This window comes from Leptonychotes weddellii, chromosome 12 (assembly GCF_054177405.1).
Source record: "Leptonychotes weddellii isolate Sample4059 chromosome 12, ASM5417740v2, whole genome shotgun sequence".
Classification (NCBI taxonomy): Eukaryota; Metazoa; Chordata; class Mammalia; order Carnivora; family Phocidae; genus Leptonychotes; species Leptonychotes weddellii.
The window spans coordinates 9,768,879-9,792,912 of NC_138380.1; the positions used below are offsets into that span (position 1 = coordinate 9,768,879).

Here is a 24,034-nt window from a genome sequence, read left to right on the forward strand (position 1 = left end):
CTCAGAGAAGTGCCAAATTTATTAGAGTGAGAGAGTACTACCCTCACATTGCTAGCAACACAGATCCCAGAGATGCATGCCCTGACCCCACACCAATAATTATGGAAAATCTCTCAAGCTGGAAGATACCTTAGAGATCACCCTGTTGACCCTCTCATCTGATGTGCTAATCCCCCTTAAACATCTCCCTCTAGTGGACTGAGGTCAGATTCCATTTAACTTGTAGCCATGATGGAAACTTTGGTCAGCCCTGAATCTGCACTCTGGAAACGGAGAATATTTGAGTACTATACGGTAGTAGAGGTAAAGTTCCTTGGTTTAGGCCCCATTTGTCTGTTTTCTTATGAGAAAAGATTCTCAGAATCCAGTGCAAAGTCCCTCAAAATCCCTCCACCAAGCACAAAGCACAGAAAGGAGGTTTGAGACTCGCAACTGGTAGCTTCATTTTGTCCTCGAGTTTTCAGAAGGTCTACTTCTTGGTCCACAGAAGGCCTCTGTTGCGGGGTTCTGGGGCCAGCCCTTTCCAGGAACGTCTTGTCCTTACGCTCAGGGAATTCCTCCCAGAAAATAGCTAGGTCTGCTGTTCCACCAGCTGTAGTTTGGCAGTCTTGACTCGGTGGGCTTCCTTCAGGTTCCGTGCACGGACCTCTGGGTTGGAAATGAACTCTACTTGCTGCACAGGGAACCAGCCTCGCTCCCCATCTGACAGTCGCATGCCCTCCAGCCAGCCTAGGAGCACAGGGAGGGTGGGAAGAATTACCTGGGACAGACCCATAATAACTCCCTCTGGATCTCCTTCCCTAAAACTTTTCTGAATGGTAAGGCTGAAAGGACTGGAGAGCCCCTGGCATGGGAAATCCAGCCTCCCTTGTGTTAGCCCTGGCTGTTCTAGGTCTGGCAAGGTCTACAGCTGCCTACTCCTGGGCCTTCTCCACTCTTATGGGCTGAACTGTGTTCCCACAAAATATATATTGAAGTTCTAACTGCAAGTGCCTCAGAATGTGACCTTATTTGGGAATAGGGTTCTTGCAGGTGTAATTAGTAAAGATGAAGTCATTCTTGAGTAAAGTGGGCCTTAATCCCATATAACTGGTATCCTTATAAAAAGAGGGAAATTTGAACACACACACACACATACATACACACACACACACACACACAAGGAAGACAGAGGTAGAGATTGGAGTTAGGCTACCACAAGCCAAGGAATACCTGCGGCCACCAGAAGCTAGAAGAGGCAAGGAAGGATCCTCCCCAAGAGGTGTCAGAGGGAGCATGGCCCTGCCAACACTTTGATTTTGCATTTATGGCTTCTAGAACCATGAGAGAATACACTTCTATTGTTTTAAGGCACCCCATTTGTGGTACTTTGTTATGCAGCCTTAGGAAACAAATACATCCACCTACAGTATCCCACCTCCAACACCCAGCTTACTCACGGATTCTCCCTCTTACCATCGCTGCTTTGCTGAGTCACCATCACCACATCTGCCTTCTCCAGCGCCAACTCGTCGTTCTCTCGGGGTTTGTAGGCTCGAAGGCACTGTACTTGTGGGGAGTCTTTGGAAGAGAAGAGTGTGAAGAGAGGTTAGGAAAGGCAAGTGACTGGAACACTGAGGGGGAATTACAGGGGGAGGTTGGGAGGACTCGGGAGAGAGAAAGTTCAGGCTTTAGAAAGTTACAGACAAATGAGACAATCAGAAAAATCTTCATCCTCAACCAGGAAATGGTCGAAAAGGAAATGGAAATACCAAAACAGAAATGAATCAAAAATTTTATTTCTCCAGGGAAGATGAATTGAGAAATACGTTGTGACCATCTTCAGTGACTCATTATTACGAATACTCAGTCTGTTAAAGACCCATCTTCTCTCTGTAACTTTTCCCGACTCTTTAGTCCTCAATGGATTCTGAATTCCTTTAAAACTAATTGTCCAGGCCAAACCATTTGCCTCTTATCCAACTGCTTTGTGTGTGTGTTCTGCCTCCCCAAATAGATTGTAAAATCTGATTCTGTGACTCATTCTTCATTTCCTTCCCAGTAGCAAATGTGGGACTGGAAGAGATGCAACCGTGGGGCTCCAGGTGTGACCTAAGCAAGGTGCTTAATCCCCTATAGCTTGAGTTTCCTCACTTGTAAATGACTGGGTTGATCAAGATGATTCCTCAGGAAATTCTGGATTTTCTCTATCTCAGTATTTTTGTGAACCAGAGGAAATTTCCATAGTTTTAAAGCTCAAGATAACAAGCCTCAGAGGACTCCTGACCCACAAGCATTCCATCTTACGTGGGTTTATCGCTCTTTCTACATTACCACACTTCGCTGGTTCCCTCCAAAAACAAACAGAACACTACATTATTATCTGTACTTCTTTTTCTAAAGCTTATCTCCTTCTGCCATTTACAAGATGACAGCAAAGGAGGAAGCATCATCATCTTGCCTTCCTTCCAACTGGGGAAGTAAAGGCCAGCAGACAGGTCAGGTAGCAAACAAGTTAGTAGAACTCAGTTTACAGCCTGGTTCTCCTACTTCATTTTCCAAGGTTCCTTGTATTTGTTTGTTCTTTTGAGTTACCAGTGTTCCTTTGAGTTCAGTTCCTCTCTGGATACCAATTAGGGAATTCTTGCTGGAGGACAACTGTGGGAACTTATATGAGACCCAGCAATCCAGGCTTCACATGAATGCAAGACACATTCATAATATGTGTGTGTGTCTGTGGCTACCTGTGGGTACCTGGCAGCCTGGGCTAAGGGCCGTGATCTCAGGTCATTCTGTACAGGAGATGGTGTGGTTAAGACAAATCTACTAGGTTGCTATTCTCCCACAACTCCCACTCCAGCCCTACTTTCTCCCCATATTTCCCCAAGACCTTGAAGCAGGTGAAATCTAAGCAAAATAATAGCAGGATGACTAAGGGGACAAATATTGAAAAAGAGAAATTATTGCCCAAGGGAGGAAGTATACGGAGAAGGAAGCAGTACCATTGTGGTGAGTAGTTTTAAGTGGATCATCTCAGGTGCTTAAGCTCCAGTGCTCAGACTTCTACTCTAAAATTCTGGATAGAAGCAGTAAGTGGGAGTCTCTCAGAGTTAGCACCCAGCCTCTTAAACTCCTACATCCAAAGGTGACTTCCAGCCCTGCCATTTTTCTCTCCCTTTTACCCCCTCACTTACCATAACACTCCAGAAGGTCCAACTCCTCTCTGGGCATGGCCAAGGCTGAGATCCATCGAAGCTTTTCACTTCTGAGAAAACAAAGCGGGGTCAATGCCGCGACTGTAGCTCTCTGGGGTGTAGGATGAAGGCCAGTGATGGGGAAGGAAAATGACTGTGGGAGAGACTTGTCTGGTTCAAAAAGTCTAGTTCAAGGACATCTCGGACAAAAGTCAATGGGACTTTGCTTGCTTGGGAACATAAGATCTTGAATTGTATGTAATTATGTTTATCACCCTTTATTTTTCTCCTTCTCTCTCTAAGCTTGTCCTCTTAATGGCGTATCTTTCAAGTGGGGGCATAATGTCAACTGTCAATTATATACACATGAGATTTTCCATTTTGTACTGAGCAAAATGTTCATCTCAGTTTAGATACCCTCTACCACTTTGCAGAATTCTCGATACTCTTTTGCCCACCTCCCTTCCATCAAATATCTCAGCGATGGAAATTATTTTGTAATCATAATTAGGTCAGGGAAATATATCTACTAGTTTTTGGGTCATGCAATATAACCCAAATTTATTTTGTAATTATCTGAAGGATTTTGTATTATGTAGGCCTCTGCTTCCAAAAACACTGGAGTAATTGAGAGCTGACACTATTTCTATTCCAGGAAGATGCTGCCCAAAACACTAAACAAAGAACATGAGTCTGTATCTGATTCCTTGACTTTGGTGACATTTTGTATACAAACCCCTATATCAGCCCCTATGTTCCATAAGTGAAGACAGGTATGGTTGATCCTACCCTGAGGTGTCTTCCAAGAGACAAAACTGAAAAGTGTCTACAACACAGGGATCCTTGGACCATTTGGTGTCATGTCAAACTTTTTAAAGAATAGGCTTCTTATATCTCTTATAACAGCAACAGTAGCTATAGTCCTGTAGTTGCTCATTTTAGGCACTGTGTACCAGGGTTTACAGGTATTGTTACTCTCCAAAATGTATGTATCTGTGTGTGAATGTATTTATTATTATTATTATTATTATCATCATTAAAAAGATGAGCAAATCAAAGTTCTCAACACTATAGATTTCTGCTCAACAGAGGACTGGGTTGGAAGGTGGGAGGAAGGCAAGCTAAAGACACCCCATTGCTTGTCTTATTCACATAGATGTCCACCATCCTTTGGCACTGAAGAGTTTCTGGCTCATACAACATGGCCATTCACTCAGGGACATCAGTAATTCAATTCTTTAGTTACTTCATACCAGCCCATCTCCTTTCTGTTGTCTCGCAGACTTTGTCCCTCTTGACTGAAGAGCATAAAATAGATGCTAAACTTTGGTAGCAACTCTACCCTTTCCTACCCCATCTCTTGCAAGTTGTCTATTAGCTCTAAGAGTTTGGGTTTGGGGTTCCCTATGGATGCCCTCCAGTCCAGAATAGGATAAATAGTGCTATGGCTGTTTTCTGAGCACATTTTCTGCCCCGGCCCCATTTCCTTCCCAGGATTTCTTCTGTTCCTCCCTTCCTCCATCCCTCTCTCCCTCCTTCCCTCCCTCCCTTCCCCAGCTCCTCTGCCCAGCCCCATCTCACTGGGTCTCAGTGCTGAAGAGGAACTCAGCCTGGGTGCCCTGTGCATTGTGCAACAGGAAGAGTCGGAAGAGGTTTTTGTGAGGTCCGTGTAGCTTCATTTCACACTTTTCCCCTCGGATGGAGGAGAAGGGAGCATGATCAAATACCAGGAATCGGCTACCCCTGTAAAACACAAGGTTTGTTAACCCGATTCTACAACTGTTATACTTCATCCACCCTCCTATCTTTGGATTCAAGATCCCTGTCCTTTGCAGCTTGCAAATTCTCAAAAAAACCACAAGATGGAGCTACCTTGCTCCCAAGATGTTAGCTCCAGGGTCCCCAGGGATTTGTCACCAATTTGACAAACCACATGTGCAATGAATACTTCACCACTTTAAAGAGTTGGAGAGATAAAATCAATATAAATTTTCTAAGGCCCTTAGGACCAAAGAGTGAGGATCTGGAACTGGCTAAGAACGTCTAGACTAAGGCTGAGTCTAGCCCAAATAAATGGATTTGAGAATGTGGTCCGCTAGTTTGCTACATTTTGCTCTGTGTCTATAACATAGTCCAAGTCCTGCCATGTGATCTCATGACAGAATTTGGTGGGATCCCCTTTCTTTCTCTTCTCTAGGCCATGACCTGCACTCCATGGGTCGAGCCATTGAGAAGGGCTCCTCTAGGAATATGAGCTTTCTCTGTCCCAAGAGTCCTGCCCTCTTGCCTCATCCCATTCCCCTCTTGTACTCTGGCCTCCCATTCTAGTCACTGACTCTCGGGGCCGAGACAGCAACAGACAGTCATTGAAGAGATGCAGGTGCACTGGACGCGTGTTTAGTTTCCTTCGCAGCCCAGGGGAGAGGCTGAACTCCAGGGCTGTCAGCTCTCCACTCTTCACCAGCCAGCGTGACTGTGAGATGAGTGGGAAGATCTGTAGTTCAGGGAAGACAGAAAAGGCAGTGTCACAGATAGGGCAAGCGTGAGCCTTCCTCAGTCCTGCCCTCCCCACCATGCCTCCTCCTCATGAGTCCCACCACTGACACTCACCTCTTCCACATTCTCCTTCCTTCTCATAACCCATCCGCTTAGACTGTTTCTCTCAGAGCCCTCTCTCTACTACCGTCTACTGCTGTGCAGCTCCCACGTCCACAACTCAGGCAAATGGCAGGTGCCTGTGGTTCAACCCAGGACAGGGACTACATGAGAAAGCTCAGGCCAAGAAGCCTGAACTGAAGGGGGACTGGCAGACCCCAATTAGGGTATGTGAGGGTAGAAGGCAGGGAACAGGACACTGTGTGCCTTAGGAGTTAAAAGATCTGGGCGGCTCTGACATCTGTTCTTTCTCTGATTATAACCAGAGACCTGAGACGAGTCCGTGGAGTCATATGCGGGAATGAGACTGAGGAGAACTAGGTGCAGTCTGCTGGGGGTTGGAAGTTGGGTAAAGATAAGGGTACTGGACTAAAATTAACATGTGGATCAGGGATTTTCCCGCTCTTTGAGGGAAGTAAGTAAGGGTGGTATCTGCTCTGAGGTGGAATTTGAATGCAGAATGTTTATTTACATTTGTATTTTGATGGGAGATCTTGGCCCTGTATTTGGAATTAATTTCATATTGCTTTGGTCAAACTAGGTGAAGACTTGATAAAATACTGAATGATTTAAGCACCAAATGTTCTCCCTCACCAGCCCACTTCCTAAATGCACTTTCTCCCCCTCAGATAACCCCCTTCAGGTGACCACTGTTCTTCATTTCCCACGTATCCTTCGAGAGTTTCTCTAGGTATACACAAGCAAACACAGACACAGATTTGTGTCCTCCTACTTTTTCACCAAAGATAATATGCTATAATAAACAAAATTCTGTGTCTATACTTTCTCACTTAATAATTTATCATGGAGACTGAAGCAGGCATTTGGGTGTCCCAGAAATAGGACAGAAGAGAAGGTGTGCAGAAGTAAGGGCAGAGACCAAGACAGTGCGAGCAAGATGGTTCTATGTTAGAGGGTGACCTGTGGGTGATGCTAAAGTGAAGCTTCACAGGTGGGGTGGGGGTGCCAGAGACTGACTCACTTTGCACTCAAACTCAATCTTCTGGCTCAGGTAGATGAGCTCCTCTGTCCGTCGCATCCTCTGGACATTGTTATTGCAGTCCCGGATCAGCTGAATGTCAAGCAGGGTGAGGAGAGAGGAAGAGCACTGTGTTAGAAGCTTTGACCTTGGAGTCCCCTGCAAGAAATCTGGAGGTTGGTTGTGACAGCCTCCGTTTTTTTCTGGCAGGTTGGGATTGAGTGAAGGCAGCATCAAATTGAAGTTCTAGGCCTCTGGTATACCTTGTATGACCTGACAGGATGTTCCTGGGTGGAGTGAATGTAAGATTTAATCTGGGGACATACATAGTCCCTTGGTGTGGAGCATCCTCCGTGTGGGAAGGAGGCTGGGCAGGGGATGGGGGGTGGGGAGGGTGTTTGGAGGTTTGGTGGGTGCACTGAGGTCGCTGAGCAATCCCATTAGCATGGTCCTGTGCTCTCTGGAGTCATGGGCCTTTGCAGAAGAAGAATACTCTGTGAAGGCCAATCAAGGGGTCTGAGTGGGTCTGGTGGCTGCTTACCTCCTCCAGTGCATGATGTGCCTTTGTGGCCTCTGCTTCCTCGGAAGAGCCAGGCTGTGTTCTCTTCAGAATGTTCTATAGAACAAACAGTAGGCAGGAGCCAGATGGAAAGAAGGGATGGGAAAACAGGAAGAGGGAATTGAGGGTCGGCTAATGAAGTCCAGGAACAAAATTTTTGCAGCAAATTCACCCTGAGGAAGAAGGGTGTGGGCAATGGGGAGAAGGCTCACATCATCCACAGGGTGTGGACGAGGGGCAAAAGAACGGGCAGTCCTGTGCCTTGGGTCTCCCTGAGATTGTCCCTTTCAGGTGAAGGGGAAAGGCCCAGAGAGGGAGCCGCTATACCTGGAGCAGCAGTTTGAGACGTGTGATGCGCTGGAAGGGCAGGATCAGGAAGGACTTGAGGGAAAGGCGCTGGCAGACGGGGTCGCTCTCCAGCTTCTCCAGGACCTCTCGGAAACTGCTGTTGCTGTTCCTGTGTGGGCAGCAAACCTCAAGTGAGGAGGGATGTGGGGAGTACTGGGGACACAGGGAAGGCACGGGGAGTAGAGAGGCAGTGGAATGTCTATGGTGGGGGTGTCTAAAAGGTGGGTTGGGGCTGGGATCACAGAGCAGGCACAAGAACATGTGCTTTGGGGATACTATTTGGGGTTGGGGTTTGGGAGTTTCAGGGCAAGTTCACTGCAGGGCCCACAGGGGGACTGGATGGGGATCAGGTCTTACAGCAGGCCTTGGAAAGTACGTTCCTGGTAGGTCTGGTTGGTGACATAAGGCAGGTAGACCCGGCGGAAATTGGGAGCATGGTTCAGGACGACATCACACACTTGGAAGGTGAAGATGTTGTTCTCGAAGTTCTCCTCCAGGTCTGAAAGGAACCTGCACAATATTCACACAAGTCTCCTGAGTGAGCAGTTGGCTGACCCCTGCTATACCTTGAGTTTGTGACTCCTCCTTTCTATTAGTTGGTGACTTCTATTGACTGTTCTTAGCTCTGTACCCCTGCTATGCTCTAGAGTTTCTCTCCAAGGCAATCCCTAGTTTGCCCCTGATCAAACCCTCTGATCCTTATATTCCATTTCCTGTTCATCTTTTGATTCTGTTCTGGCTTTCTGATCTTTACCTGTTTCCCACAACCCATCTCCAGTGCAGCACCTGCCCATTGTGCATCCCGTCCTCAACCTGGGAAGCATTTCCCATTCATTTGTCGATCCATGAATGGATCTAGCCACCCGCACACCCTCTCTCCTCTTCTTTGCTCTCCCTATTCCCACAGCATTGGGAATCATGAAGGGAGCAATGAGAGGGCAGCTGAAAGAGAGAGAGAAAAAAAAACAACAACTGATGGTTTACAGGCTAAAGATACTGAGGCCGAGTGAGTGGTGTTTGGGAGAAGAGGAATCTCACGTGGTGCTGACTTCACGCACGTCCTGTAAACGAGAGAAGAGCCACTGGTATTCCTGGTTGGAAAGGGTGGCCCGCAGCGGGGCTGAGAGCTGGAAATGATCCACGGCCACATGCAGACTGCGTAGGTAGGAGGCCTCTGACACGATCAGCTCAAATTTGGCCTGGGAGGTTGGAGAGGAGATTAATTTAAAATAGGTATCAAGTCCCCAGTGTACGTGAGCCACTGCATAACATTGTAGGGGCAGAGGAGGGAACAAGTCAGCTCCTCTCATAGCTCCCAGTCACATCAGAGCCCAACGTGGCATCAGGAGGAGAGGGAAAGAGCACTGGAGGCCGAGGGAAGGGCGTGTACAACCCCCTACAGGTGTAAGAGAAAAGGATACTTTCTTTTTTTTTTTAATTTTTTTAAAGACTTTTTAATTTATCTGACACAGAGAGAGAGCACAAGCAGGGGGAGTGGCAGAGGGAGAGGGAGAAGCAGGCTTCCCGCAAAGCGGGGAGTCCGATGCAGGGCTCGATCCCAGGACCCTGAGATCATGACCTGAGCCGAAGCCAGCCGCTTAACCGACTGAGCCACCCAGGCGCCCCGAAAAGGATACTTTCAAGAAGCTTAAATAAATGGAGTGTTTTTGGAACCAAGTATTTATACTAAAATAGTGGCAGGAGATGAAGCTGGGGAGGCAAATAGAGAGAGGTCTGGAGGATTGCAAAACAAGGTAAAAAAGTTTGGACTTAAGGCAATGGGAAGATTAAAAAGAGGCTTCATGTAGGGAAATAACTTGATCAGATTTGATTTTTATAAATGTTATTTCTGAGCACGATGTGAAGAAAAGAGTAGAAGGGGCAAGGGAGCCATGTTAGGAAACTGCCATAGTCATTCCAGGTGACAGATGGAGGTCTCAATGGCCACAGGGATGGGGAGAGGTAGGCCGGCTTCCTAATTATTTAGGAGGGAGATTTGGAAGAACTTGGTTCTTTGCTGGAAATGGGGCTGAAAGAGTAGCCAGAGTCATAGTGTAATGCCTCGGTTTTTGAGTTTGGTAACTGAGTGAATGGCAGACTCACTCACTGAGCCAGAGAACTTTGAAAGAGGGACAGATTTAGGGGATGAAGGTGATTTGGGGGTTTGAGGAGAAATGGGAGGAAGCAGGATATTTGAGAACGAGATGTGCTGTTGTGGTTTAATGGAGATGGTCCAGCACTTGAGAACTTATTTGGAGGTTCCAACAGGGGGCGCCACGGCTCACAGCCCTGTCCTCCGCCAGCAGGGCTGCTCGTGCTCTTCATCCAAGCATGCAATTCCAAGTAGATGGAGGGACAGAAAGAGAAAGAAGACACACAAACCTGGGTGATGACCTTCACATACAACAACACTGAACCGGGACACAAGGTACATTTGAGTACTGGTTCCAACATTCACCGACTATATGACTTTGTGTGGCTCACTTCACCTCACTGAACCTCAGGTTTTCTGTCTTTTTGTGTAGGTACAATGACCTCCGTGTCACAAAGATGTTGTGACAGTCAAAAGAAATGGGGTTGGTGCAAGCACCTTGGAGACCCCAGAAATGCTATTTTATGAAAGGACTATGTGCATAGAAGCATAGAGGCTTCTCTTCTCGGAAACAGGAGACCAGGGCCGGCCTGGGAGGCCTGGTGGATTTCCCAGCATTGCTGGAGTTTGCTGAAAGAGACCTAGGTTTCATGTCGTCTCCTGTTGTTTGGTTCCATAAGTATTGGGCAGATCATTCATTTTCTACATATCCTCCATGTGCTTTAAAAGTTGAGGTCAAGGGGCGCCTGGGTGGCTCAGTCGTTAGGCGGCTGCCTTCGGCTCAGGTCGTGATCCCAGGGTCTGGGATCGAGTCCTGCGTCGGGCTCCCTGCTCGGCAGGAAGCCTGCTTCTCCCTCTCCCACTCCCCCTGCTTGTGTTCCCTCTCTCGCTGTGTCTCTCTCTGTCAAAAAATAAATAAAATCTTTAAAAAATAAATAAATAAAAGTTGAGGTCAGAATAAGGCCCCCAGGTCTGAGCTTCAAAAATCCTAAACATTTATAGCTGCCTCTGTTTGATTTGTTTATCTCTAAGTCTGTCTGGCCAACATCTGACTCCTTCCCACCGCTGAAAGGGGGAGAGTATGGCACTAAAATGCATCAAACTAGTAAAAGACAACATGCTAAAAGCTAGATATGGATACTTCACTTACACCACAGAGCAATCCTGAAAGGTAGACATTATCCTCAAGTTTTAGACAAGGGATCTGAGATTTGGTGGTTATGTAACTTGCTTAAAGTTACACAGCTAGCAAATGGTGAAGCCAGGATTCAGACCCAGGTTGGCCCGACTTGAAATTAAAGTACAGTAGTAAACATTTTTTGAGTGATTGCTATGTACTAGGCACTTATCCTTTTTGCAACCCAGTTTTACAAATGAGAAAACAGAAGGTTAGAAAGATCAAGTGATCCGGCCAAAGTTAAATAGCCAGCAAACAGCAAAGTGGGCTTCACAACCAGGTCATTTACTCCAGAAGTCAAATATGTAAACATGAGTCCATGATGCCTTTCCATGGTGCCATATTGTCTTCCGGGGAAGAGAGGTTCGACCCCATATTTCAGACTGATTATTAAGAGAAGCTCTCCATGTGAAACCTGTTAATGGTAACAATGTAACATCACACAAACAGCCTCAACTACAGTATTGCCATTGGGTGTAAGGACCGAGCCAAGACTGATGGTCATTCCAAAGCCTGTATGAGACCAGTGGACCACAGGACAGCTGCAAGGGACACAGCAGAAAGCCACTCACATGCCTTGGTGGAAGAGAAAAACCAGTGTAGTGCGGAACCCCAGCTGAAGAGGGAAATTTTAGTCTATAGCCTGAAGCAGCAGTGAAGGGATTAATTCCACATTCCTCCCAACAAATTCAGGGGCATGGTAACTTTGTGTGAGCCCCAACCAACAACAGGTAGAAGGAAGCGGCCCACGCCCTGCGGAAGTGGGGAGGAAGGCAAGTGCTAACATCCAGAAAGCAATGCACATGCATCAGAGGGGAGACAAGCGATAGCCGTGGCGTGCCCAGAGCGTGCGGTGAGTATGTGGTGGGGACAGCCTGCTCTTGCTGGTGGTGGTGGCAGTGAGGAGGAAATCAGGATGAGACTTTGCCCTCCCTCCTGTAGGCCCATCCCCTGCCCCGACCCTGCCCCGCTGGGTACCTCTTGCAGTTTTTGATCGTCGTGGGTCATGGAGAGCAGCACGGTGCTATTACGCACCACAGGGATTTCCTGCCAGAGGGAGCCACTGGAGGCCATGGACAGGCGCTGCAGGTAAGACTCTGAGGAGACCAGGGTCCTCCGGGGCTGCCGGGGAGAGGCAGACCCGGTCGCCTCTCCCAGGCTGTCCAACCGCTGCTGGCTCTGAATCTCCTTGTTCAGAACCACATCACTGTACTCCTGGTAAAGCAGCTGAGCTACAGGGGCAAAGAAGCATGGCAGAGGGAGAGAATTAGGGAGACAGGGATGTTGAGGCATAAAGACAGAAGCCACCAAGCTGCTTCTGGCTCTCCTGGAGATTCTCTTCCCGGTAGAGATCACAGCCCCACTGAGAAAAGTCATGAGCTCCAGTCTTGGGCAAAATGCCATATGGCTCTATACTTCTGTTTCTAGGTACTCACAGGAGTTGATGAGCTTCGAGCGGCGTCTTGAAAAGCCTCCCATTACCTCCTTTGGTTTTTTCTCCCTGCGGAGGCAAGAGGGGCTCTGGGTGCTTGCTGGCCACTGATGCAGAGAAGCCCCAGGTGACCGTAGATGAGATAGTCTCCGATCTCTGGGCCATGTGCTGGGATGTGAGGGCTGAATCCCCTCAAGAGGCAAGCTGTAGCCTGACCCACTTTTAGGTAGTTCAGAGCTGTTCTGGATGTCATGTTGAACTTTTACAGGGGGTTTAGTTCATGGCTAAAGAACCTAGGAGGATGGGAGAGTCAGACCCAGCTGACAGCCAGGTAAGAGAAAAGATGCCCTTACCCTGGAATCCTGGTATATGTCTCTTCCCCTTCCCATCCCTGGAAGACACAGCGTCCCAGAACCCTTGTCAACTAATGGAAATCTCAGTATCCTAAGAAAAGACAGTCCAAGTGTGTCTGTTAGGAGAGAAGGTGACTCACCGAAAAACAATGGTGTCTGAAGGGCCAAGGGCTTTTTCTACGGCTGGACCTCTTGTATCTAGAAATGGAAATGGTGAAGTCACTGAGATTGTAGAGGGACATTCAGAGAGCCCAAGAAGGTAAGACCTAAAGCAGGAGATGTAGGCATCTGAGGGAACAGAAGGGCCCAACTGGGAGTCTGTGCAGGAGACCAGTGCCAAAGGAGAATGCACCTGAGGACACTATTACCAGGTGCGTCACCATCCCTGGTATCAGATGTGAACTGGACAAGAAGAGGATGTCTTCTCTACTACTAGGAGGACCTCAAAGAGGTGTTGGTAGCTGGAAAGTGTGTGTGTCATGGTGAGGGAGAGGGGAATCATCCACAACCATCTTGGGAAAAACAGGTACACAATAAAACACCACCACGGCTGGGTGACAGAGATAGAGGGGAAGGAGGAGGAGCACTACAGGGAGCTCAGAGAGGCTTTCAAGGGCTTCCCTCTGTGTTGACGTTGGGTACGTGGATGAGTGAAGCCACCAGAGGGAACAGTAGAGGCCCTGGGGACAGAAGATGGGTGAGGTGGTGAGAGCTGGAGAAAGCTTGGTCCGACATGAGCGTCACCATGATCTTGCTCCTTGCTTACCTGAAGAGCCCTCAGGCAAGATGGAAGGTCTGCGCAGGCCTTGCCGGTTCCAGCCCTTGTGCTTACTGGATCCCTCACCAGGATCTGCAACCTGCCCACTGCTGCTCTCTGGTGGTCTCCCTGGGTCCCGCCTGTGGGGCCAGCTGGATGCCTTTTCCAGATGGGGATGGCTGAGTTTTTCTGACTGCCTTGCTTGGCCTACATCCAACCTCTTCAGGCCATTGGCTCCTTCCTGAGGGGCTGTTCTTCTCAAAGATCCTCTGGCAGGGGCCTCAGACTCTTCTGAGGGTCCTGGTTCGGAGGTGGGTCCCTGGAGCTCCAGACTCCAGTGTGTGGTTGGGGAAGAGGGACTTAGAAGGGTTGCCACGTTGCTGAAAGCCATGCCAGGGGACACTTCCCTCTTGCTCCTGCTGGTGGAGGCCAAAGAGTCTGTTGATCGGCCCATGGCTGGGGGCCAGGAGGTACGTCCAACAGAATGGGGAGTGGAGACTATCCGCTCTTGACAAATAGGCCTTGGCTTGCCCTGACCCCCTGCATTCATGAGTTCTCCCTGAGTGCTCCTACTCCTCCCCCTGGACTTCGGGGGTAACGGGGGTGGTTCAGTGGGAGGATCCATAATAGGGACAGGGGGTAGAGGCCTGTAGATCCTTGGACTACTAGAAGAAGAAACAGAATGGTGGGGCTGGGACAAATCAGGAGTTGGGGGTAATGGCTTGTTGTATCTCAGCCTGTGGGAGAAGGAGGTCTGAGTAGGGTGGGGAGTGTCCGGGGTGGAGGGCAGAGGACGGTGCTGCCTTGCCACAAGGGAGTCAGGAACTGGGGGAAGTGGGCCTTTGGGGGGGCCATGTAGCCCCAAACCTGGGGCCGATGGAAGAGGATGGCCACATCGCTTCAGCGTGGGAACTCCTATGTGGAAATGGCTGTCTCTCTCTACCATGGAGGGGTGGACACGCCTCTTCTCTGGGGGAGGAGGGGGCAGAGGTTCATGGATCCTCACATCTACAGAGACAAGGGGTGGGGAAGAGCCATAGGCAGGAGACTCTGGGGCAGAGGCTGAAGTGTGTCGGGAGCCACATGGCTGGGTGCTACAGGGACTATTGGATATTTCCGGACTTGAAGTGAATTCTTGAGAGTCCTGCCCCAGAGTAGATAATGAACTAGGGGATTCTGGAATGATCCTGCAGTCCCTACCACTTTTCCTGTCCCTTCTCGGGATCATAGAGCCATAGAGGGCAGGTTTGGGGGCCCTCTGGGGCAACTCTGAATGGGAGAAGGAAAGTGATAGTCCCAGCAGGTCCGGAGTTGGCTCTGTCCTATGAAAGCCTGGGAAGGAGTTGCTCCTTAGGTGCTGGACAGCCCCTGTAGAGTGGCCTAGGGGGCTCTGAGGGTTGGCCTGATTGGAGCTGGTGGATATTTCCATGGTGGCCTCTGCATACAGGAAGCCACAGAGAGCAGCTGGGGGAGTCTCAGAAGCCCCACAGTGAGATGCGTTGTTAGTCCAAAGAGATGCTCTGGAGGTTTCTGGAGAATGTGCAACAAGAGAGGGCTCCCTCCTGGGAGAGGCAACTAGGGGGCTGGCAGATGATGATGTAGCTGTGCTTGGGAAGACATTGGCAGGACTGGAAGGAGTTGAATCTGGTGTCCTTGGAGGAGCTGCTGATGTCCTGGCAGAGACCATCTCGGTCTCCTGGCTGAACACTGCCCTGTTCCCCAGCTCGGATCCCTCCTGCTGGCCATCCTGAGCTGTTTCTTGGTCAGGTGACTCCCCAGCAGGAAGAGAGCCAAGTGAAGAAGCTGGCTGGCAGGACAATCCTCCTGGCTCCAATATAGGAGCTGGAGCTACAGGGGATAGTCCCTCAGCCCTGGGCTCCTTCTGAGTCCCAGGAATACTGGTCATGGGATAACAGGTGTCTAGAAACGCGTCACAGGGAGACGAGAACTCAGGGGCTACTGGAGCCAATGTGGAAGGACCATCACGTGCCCCCGCCTCTTCTGTACTTCCTTCTCTGGCCTCTCCCCACAGCGGGTCCCCATCCCAATTCCCCGGCTGCTCCTCCTGCCCCTCCACTGACATCACTTTGCGCTGAAGCCCTCGACCTTCCTGCCTTCCAGTTACTTTCCCTGATCTCCCCGCCAAGCTTTGCTTCTCCTCGTTCTGAGCATCCATCCTCCTCTCCCCTGACCCCCCTAACTCCCTCTTCCCCTCCTCTCCCTGCTGTAGCTCTTGCTGGCCCAGAGTCTTCCTCTCCTGCTCACTACAGTGTGGACCTTCCAACTCCCCAGAAAGCCCCATTCTTTCTCCCTGTTTTGCAAGCATCACATCACCTTGTATCTGCTCCTGTTTTTGCCTTTGTTCTCCCTCTGTGCCATTAACCTGCTCCCCCGGCTGTTCCTGCTCCCCTAAACTCCCATCCTCCCTGACAGGTCCTTCCTCCTGGAAGCCCCCTTCCACTCGTCCCTGCTCCTCCAGCCCCTCGGCCCCCAGGAGGCACATGAGTCCCCCTCTCACTGGACTTTCTTGTGCCTCCGTAGACTGCAGCTCTTCCCCCTGCCCAAAAGAGTCCCCTGGCTGGTGGGTCTCTGCTGGGTGCTCTTCACAGGAAGGCCCAAATCTGGGCTGAGCAGAGGTGTCTGGGAAAACCTCCTCCTTCTCTTCTGCATGTCCAGTTCCCCCAGTCAAAGAAGCGAGTTCTGGTCTAAATTCCATCTCCACTCCGCCATCCAGCTCACTGGATACTGGGACCACGTCTAGATGTTCACCTTGAACAGGGCAGGCCCTGAGCTCTGAGGGAGCCAGTGTCCTTGCCTGTCCATCTGCCAGGCTCTGAGGCACTGCCTCCTGGCGCTCTGGGGTGTCCCCCGTCTCCCCCCCAGAGTCTTCCTGGTTGGTCTCCGCACCTGCAGGGGCTTCCTTGGGGAAGGAGGTCATGCTCTTGGTTGCACAGTTATTCATATCCCTTAAGTCTCCCTGCTGGGTCTCCGAGAGTCCTCGTCCCTCTGCCCATGTGGAGGATGGCTCCCAGCCTTCTTGAACTTCGGGCCCCAAGGTCGCGGTCTGACTGCTTCTCCTGAGAGCTTCCGGGATAACACTGAGCTCCGCTAAGGCAGGGATGGGGGTCGAGGCCCCATGTTGGGGCTCCTCAGCCTCCATCAGGGCTGAGCCCTAAAGAGGAATAAAACACAAAGTTTGTATCACCCTTTTTGCTTCTATCTATCAAAGGGACAGACCATAGAGAATAAGAGTGAGACATTGCTTTGGTTTCATTTAGAGTCATTCTTGGAGATGAAAAATACTCAACAAAGTAAGCAATAGCTTCTATGAAATGTATCACTGATTTAGTCATCTAAAAAGTATTTACCAAGTGACCTCTTTAAGGGCAGGGCATTCAGTGGTAAACAAGACAGACTAAGACTGTGTCCTCATGGAGCCTGCAGTCTTATGGAGGAGACAGATAATAAATGATTAAATTAGAGCGTGAGACCATTGTCAAAGAGCATGGAACACTCCCAGGGGTCATTACTCTCTAGATTGTATTATGTTATATGGTCTCTCCCTGTCTATTCTCTGGACACCAAGCATGACTCAGTCCTGTATAACTCCCAGACACTGTGAGTGACACACCCTAGATCCAAGAGCCCAGAGAAGCAAGAAGCGGGGATCTTCCTCCAAAGCTGCTGAAGGCATTAGAATCAGCCTGGCCATTGTAGCCAGTGTCCAAGGTACTAAAGTGTAGTGTGATCTCCCTATGCACAGTCTGGACTTGACTCATCTTATTTTCCATAGTATCTAGCAGAGCCTTGTAACTATTTAGCAATTCTGTCTCCCACTATAGAAGCAGCTGTTGTAGGGGCGCCTGGGTGGCTCAGTCCGTTAAGCGTCTACCTTCGGCTCAGGTCATGATTCCAGGGTCCTGGGATCAAGCCCCATGTTGTCGGGCTTCCTGCTCAGCAGGGAGTCTGCTTCTCCCTCTCCCTCTGCCCCTCCCCCGCTCTCTCTCTCTCTCAAATAAAATCTTAAAAATAAAAAATATAAAGCAGCTGTTGTAAAGTAGAATGATAACTAGACTTACTAGATTAAACTGCAGTAGATATAGTGGTTACCCCCTTCAGCCAGGTCCATGACACTGTGCTACCCTCATGAGCTTACTGCCCCCCTGCAAGTTTGACCTTCCCACCTGCCTTCTCACTTCCAGCAGAAAACATCATCTCCTATCTTGAAAACAATTTAGAAACCCATAGAGAGGAACTACTTCAGTTCCTGGCAATTCAGAGCACCCCGAGTTTCGCTCTTTCCCCCTTCCTGCTTTGACAACCCAACAGGTGTCCCTCCCCTTATGCGCCATGTTCTTTAGCTTGTCTTCTCAGTCACCTTATGCGATGGATTTTCTCTTCTTCTCGCACCATCCCCGTCTCTGTTGGAACCATCCCACAACTGAAGCATAGCCATGGCTTTCTCATCTAAACTGTGGAAGGAATTGTTCATACCCGAGGTCCTCACCTCTTCCTATCTCACCCGCCCCCATCCCTGCTTCACTAAGCACCACGCTGCCCACATCCCCCACGATCGTCCATGTTAACACCAAAGGACACTTAGTGTGGTGGTTCTTGTCGGGGTCTGACACTATTGCCTTTAGATAGACTCTTTCTTGTTTTTCGTGAGACCACATGTTTCTGGTTTAGCTCGCAAGTTTCTCCAGCCCTCTGACCAGCTGACTGCACTCCCCGCCATAGACTTACGAGCTTTCATTCACATCACTTCTCCTCTGCAGCACTGATACAATTACAGTTATGTGTGTATTTCGATCTATTATCTATCCCAGACAACAGGTGGTAAGCTTCACCAGATCAAGAACTACATCCATCTTGATCGACTGTCTACACCTAGCACAATACCTGGTCCATACTCAGTGCTCAATACATGCTTTTCAATGATGGAACAAAATTCTTGTTTCCCTCCCGGCCCACCTTCCCCAGATCGAATCTGCAGCCAAGTCCTGTTGAGCCCACCTCCTACTTATCCCTCGAGTCTGTCCACTTCCTCCATCCGCACTGCTAGACCCTGGTGCGCTCTCCTGTCCTCTCTCACCCAGGCCGCTGCACCTGGGGCACAGCCTGGCCGCTGGCCTCCACACAGCAACTCTTGCTGTCACCAAGGCATTCTCTACACTGCATGGGACTGATCCTTCAATGCCCCACTTCTAGTTTAAATTCTCCAGTAGCCTCTGACTGCCACTGGGATGAAGCCCAAATATTCAGCCTGGGTTATATGCCCTCCACGGCTGACCTCTGCCTTCCCCTGCAAGGGCCTCAACAGCTCTCAGCACCCCGCCCCCCAGCCCCCATGCCTGTGCTATGGGCCTCCACGTATACTGCCCCTCTGCGGGGAATTCTCTTCTGCCCCAGCGCACCCTTTGCTTCTCTCACACTCACTGCGCTTATAATTACATATTTAATGTCTCTTCTCTGGGCCAGAGCATGAGCTTCATAAGGGCAGAAACACTGCCATATTAACCGCTCTGTCTCCTTGCCTGCAGCTGACTTTGCCCTCCACAGAGATTTATTGCATGAATGAAGAAGGGAAGAAGACAGCGTTAAAAGCATGTTGTTCAAGTTTTACTTCTGCCTTGTATGTATCTAGCTAATTCTGCCCACTGTCATTTTAGACAATTGTAGAAATCATTTAATTTACTTGAACACCCATTTTCTTATCTTTTTTTTTTTTTCTTAAAGATTTTATTTGACAGAGAGAGAGAGACGGCGAGAGAGGGAACACAAGCAGGGGGAGCGGGAGAGGGAGAAGCAGGCTTCCCGCTGAGCAGGGAGCCCGATGCGGGGCTCGATCCCAGGACCCTGGGATCATGACCTGAGCCGAAGGCAGACGCTTAACGACTGAGCCACCCAGGAGCCCCCCCATTTGCTTATCTTTAACAGGGGTTTAAATTGTTCCTTTGCAAGGATTTCTAATGAAGACTAAATAACATTAAAAAAGTACACTATTACCTTTGAGGGTCACGGAAGTGTTAGGGATTGCAATTACTGTTGAGGAGAGAGAAAGTATAAAAGAGAAACAGACGATTCATGAGCTGGAAGGACCTTTAGAGACACACGAGAAGCTCTGCCTCACTTACAGATGGGGAAACTGGAGGTCCCATAACCCAGACACTTGCTCAAACTTCTTAAGCAAATGGTACCGGTGAGCTCAAACCAAAGTCTCCTGACTGACATCTACTATAAGCAACCAGGAGCCCAGCTGGGAGACGTTAGCAGGTCACTGGCCTAGAGAAGACCCCGGGGGCCTGTGGAACCCACAGCTGCCCCTGGACCCGCACATTTTTCTTGTCTTCTCCAGGCTTAACATGGAAGCCTACCACCCAAAATGCCTGCCATCCCACTGAGCTACTGCACATTCATACTCCTTTACACAAGCATGCTTGCACGAGCACCCAACCACACGCGCACACACACACACACACAGTAAGCCACCCTTGCCGCTCCTATGCAATCAAGCCTGCCATAACCAAACACACAGGTCCTTAGCCACCCTGCAGAGGTGGTGTGTGACAAGTTCCTGGCCACCCCACAGACACAGATACCATCTATATGGGGCAAAGAGCCGTGTCTAACATAAGCATACTTGTGGGGAAGGACTTTTATGTCCTCTTTCAGTTAACTGACACAGTGCGTGATTTGCTCCCTATTTCTAGACCTAAGTACAAAATACTATAATCACTAGAGGATACTGTGATGTGACCCTATTCTCTCAACCACACACCCCATAAACACTTTATGAAACTTGGCTCCTACCTGCCTAAGGAGACTGTGTGACGTCACCTGAAGTCTCCCCTCACCCACATCTGTATTGTCCTGGCCCTATACCCAAGCACACACTCAAGTCCTCAAAACAAGCAGCCCCTAAATACATGAGTGTCTGCCTACTCTATTCAGGCTGTATCTCCACGTGCCCTGGGGTACGTGGACGTCTTCGGTTCCACTGGGGTTACACGATGAATTTCTCGGCCTATAAGCCGACTGACACTATTTCTAACACTGCCTTTATCCATTTGGAAATACTGGTGGTCACCAGATCAGCCACCATTTACCACAAGGGAAGAACGTACCCTATGTCCCCTATATCTGATCCTGTCCTAGTGATCTGATTGCAATCAGGCATGACCAAAGCTCAAGGAAAGCTGCAAAACATGGTTCCACTCGCATAAAGGCATCAGGAGAGAGCCTTTCTGCATTGCCCATATGTCAGTTACCTTCTCATCTCCTTCTCCACCAGGGATGAATAATCACTGTTTATCTGAGCACAGGCAAAGATGGGGTGTGGCATCATGGTGATCTAGCCTTCCTCCAGGCCAGAAACATCTTGCATCTGCTGACCCTGTCCACATGCCACTTCGTTCAAGACAAAGCCCCAAGTCACTCTGTTAATACAGGGTGCGACAGAGCTCAGTATCTCCTTGGGAGCCCCCCAACACCTGAACTCTTGAGCCCCCCAACACCTGAACTCTTGTCCATTTCTAATCACCAGACAGAGAATTGTATTTCAAAGATAGCCCCTCCTCCCAATGACACTGCTTGTTCTTCGAACCGGTGTTGAGCACCATGTGTTTTTTTGAGGATCATGCTTCCTGGATTTTGTAGCAGTGTGAGGTTCAAATATTCTGACTGACACGACAAATCACCGCGATACTCTTGAACTTACAATACTACTGAGTTTACATTGTTGTCTATACTGCTGCTCACGTTGGGAAATTCCTCCCAAATCAAAATGTTCTCACTCTGATTTGGAAAATAAGACCACCATATAGATGAATGCCTTTATTCACTGGTTGACATCATTGCCCCCAATGTTAGGGGCAACACAGATAGGAAAATGAGAGCAGCTTTCTGGACCACTAACTACTAACATCTGTGTTCTATCCACTTGAGGAAAGCTCTACCAACCCAATGAAAACTGTAATAAACATCTCTTATCTGTTCCCTAATGTCTGCAAATACCACATTATCCACTGTCCTGTAGACCCCATCAGCTGACCCAGAACATCATGCTGATGTATGCCCCACAAATCCATCCATGGCCCTGGTGCCATCCACAGAGATAATGTGAGTGTGAGCAACCTCTTTGTGTTCTTAACAGAGAACCTGAGGTCACCTTGCTCTGGTCCACCTTGCAGACACTAAATGACCAGCTCCTATGCACTCCACAGACACAGTGACTCATCCCTGTCTACACCAGATGCTGTAAGTCACCTGTTTGAGTCTACACCACTGACACTTGAGCAACACTGCTCCTGTTCAACCCATGATCCTGTGTGTGACCCCATTCTTGTCCACACCACATAGTGACTGACCACTCCAGACACCATGAATGACATGTTCCTGTCTATCCTACAGACACCATGCTTAATGTGGCCACAGACAACCTCAGACAGACTATGATACAGGAAGCCATACACACTGGGGACACCTAATATATGACTCCTGACTGTACTTAGAATTACTGTATTCTTTTTTTTTTTTTTCAATTTAAATTCAATTAGCCAACATACAGTACATCATGAGTTTTTGATGAGGGATTCCTCTGCCTACCTCCTGACTTCTCTTTCTTCCCCACTAGGATACTAACATGCAATCCTCTTGCCAAACAGTCTCTCTCAGAATTGATACCCCCATCCTTTCTCCTCCCAGGTTCCCAAGAAACCCCCTCAATAGACATGGCTTCAGTTTCTGTTAACCCAGATTGGCTAACAAATGATCCCCACTTTGCTAGGGCCTAAGCCAGGAGCTTCTTCAAACTCAAAGTGTAGATAAAACAGGAAGCCTAAGAAAGAGGCCACATCCGGAGATGTTTAGCTTGGAGCTGGGATTTCTGGAGTAGGCCAAGGATGCAAGACCGGGGAATGCAAGTTGGGGAGCAAAGGAGGCAAGAAAGTGGAAAAGAAAGTTCTCTCCCTGGTCTGTCTGACATGACACACCCTTCCCCCTCAATCTGACAAGAGTCCTGGCCAGAGGTCACTTCTAGGTAGACAGGAGGGCAAATCTGTCTTGGGGAATCCAAGATCCAGGAAGGGAGAGGGCCTGAGTTCTGAAAATCCACTGGCAGCAGGATTAGCTCTCCTGGGACGATCGTGCTGGAAGGCAACCATAAATGATGCTCAGAACTAGCCCTGTTCTAGCACCCCCACCCCCAACTCCCAGCTCAAAGAGTTCCCTTCCCACCTCCCCAACGTCAGAATGCAAAGTCACCCAGAATGCAAAGTCACCGTTAACATGAAGCTTTGGAAGTTTTTCGAATATATGGGGAAATAGGGTGGGGGCTGGGCAGGAGTCATTTTTACGGGTTCAGGCGCCTTGGCGAACAAGGAGAGGCGTGTACTTAGACATACACAGTATGTGAATCCATAGGAAGATAAATGAAGGCCCACGCCTGGGTAAGAAAAAGGAGACAATAAAACACGTCTAGATAGGGAATATGGCCACAAAGGGAATCTCAGTTATTTCTTACTATGGGGGTTAGGCTTCCCCAGAGCCGGAGACTTTGAAGGAAGAGCCCTGATTACTGGCCCAGGGAACATCTGGGGGCAGGGTGCCCATTTCCAAGGCGGGGACCAGGCCGGAAGCAAGTTTTTCAGGCAAGAGCATTTCCTCCAGCTTCCCTCCTCTTCAGACCAGGGTACTCAGTCACACCCCCCCGAACTCTGCCTATCTGCCCTGCCCCCCATTTCCGGAGCCGGTGCCCCGCGACCCCCGCCGGGGCTGGCCCCAGGGTGAAGGCCCGGATCCCCGTCCTTCCCGGCCCTCCCTTACCTCCGCCGGGGCTCTACAGCCGCCCGCCCGGAGCCACGAGCTGCGAGGGAGGAGGGCACCCACCTGGGCAGTGTCACATGCTGTCTCGGCCCAAGAGGCCCCTCCGGGTCCCAGGCGCCGGCCGGCCGTCCCCAACGCAGGCCCGGCCGCCCGAGCCGCCCCACCCGCTGCCCGCCCCTCCCCGCCCGGACGGGAGGGAGGGATCTGACTCTCCTAGGAAGTTTCAGGTGTGGAAACCGCGGACACACCTTCCTGGGGGAGGGGCAGGGCCCGGCTGCGCCGGAGCCCCATTGGTGTGAAGAAGGCTCCCGCGTCAGAGCTGGGAAGTGGCGGGCGGGCCGGGAGGAGAGCTCCGGGCGCGGGGCGCAGGCGGCGGCGCGGCGGGGAGAGCGGCGCGGGGCGCGCGGGGCAGGGCGCTCGGAGGCCGGCAGCGGGACCGCGGGGCGCGGGGCCCGGGGAGGACCGAGGGGGCCTCTCGTGAGTCGCGCGTGTCTCCGCGAACTGCCCGGGTGTTTCTTCTCCTGTGTTTTCTTTAGGTCGCCACCTAAGCCTGCCTCTGGACCCCGCTGATCTGCCTGCTGCGGGTGTTTATCTTTTTGCTGGTCTGTGTCTCTCATGTCTGAGGTTTTGTGTTTGTGCGCTTTATCTTCGGGCCTCGATGTTCATTTCTCTCCCTTGATGTCC

General features: G+C 49.9%; 1 protein-coding gene across 2 annotated transcripts; it reads right to left on the bottom strand.

The window, feature by feature from the left end:
- On the bottom strand, positions 1–23,500 carry ARHGEF5 (Rho guanine nucleotide exchange factor 5). Of its 2 annotated transcripts, none has more exons than XM_031020633.2 (15): positions 23,414–23,500; positions 13,535–16,697; positions 12,909–12,966; positions 12,420–12,484; positions 11,962–12,215; positions 8,753–8,913; positions 8,072–8,224; positions 7,694–7,823; positions 7,349–7,423; positions 6,811–6,900; positions 5,510–5,667; positions 4,755–4,916; positions 3,174–3,244; positions 1,456–1,560; positions 1–729 (listed from the first exon to the last, which is right to left on the bottom strand). In XM_031020633.2, the coding sequence occupies exons 2-15, from the start codon at positions 16,683–16,685 to the stop codon at positions 572–574; spliced, it is 4,791 nt and encodes a 1,596-aa protein (XP_030876493.2). In that variant the 5' UTR covers positions 16,686–16,697; positions 23,414–23,500; the 3' UTR covers positions 1–571. The 2 variants fall into 2 exon arrangements, with proteins under 2 accessions (XP_030876493.2, XP_030876494.2); XM_031020634.2 differs by lacking the exon at positions 23,414–23,500 and adding an exon at positions 23,351–23,399.
- Positions 23,501–24,034: the final 534 nt, after the last annotated feature.

Bases quoted from the DNA above. Each gene is read 5' to 3' on its own strand.
- ARHGEF5 (XM_031020633.2), bottom strand. From the start codon at position 16,685: ATGGAGGCTGAGGAGCCCCAACATGGGGCCTCGACCCCCATCCCTGCC. The intron at 12,967-13,534 runs GTAAGCAAGGAG...TTCCATTTCTAG, and splicing joins CTTGCCTGAGGGCTCTTCAG to ATACAAGAGGTCCAGCCGTA. The intron at 8,914-11,961 runs GTACCCAGCGGG...CCAACCTCCCAG, and splicing joins ACGATCAAAAACTGCAAGAG to GCCAAATTTGAGCTGATCGT.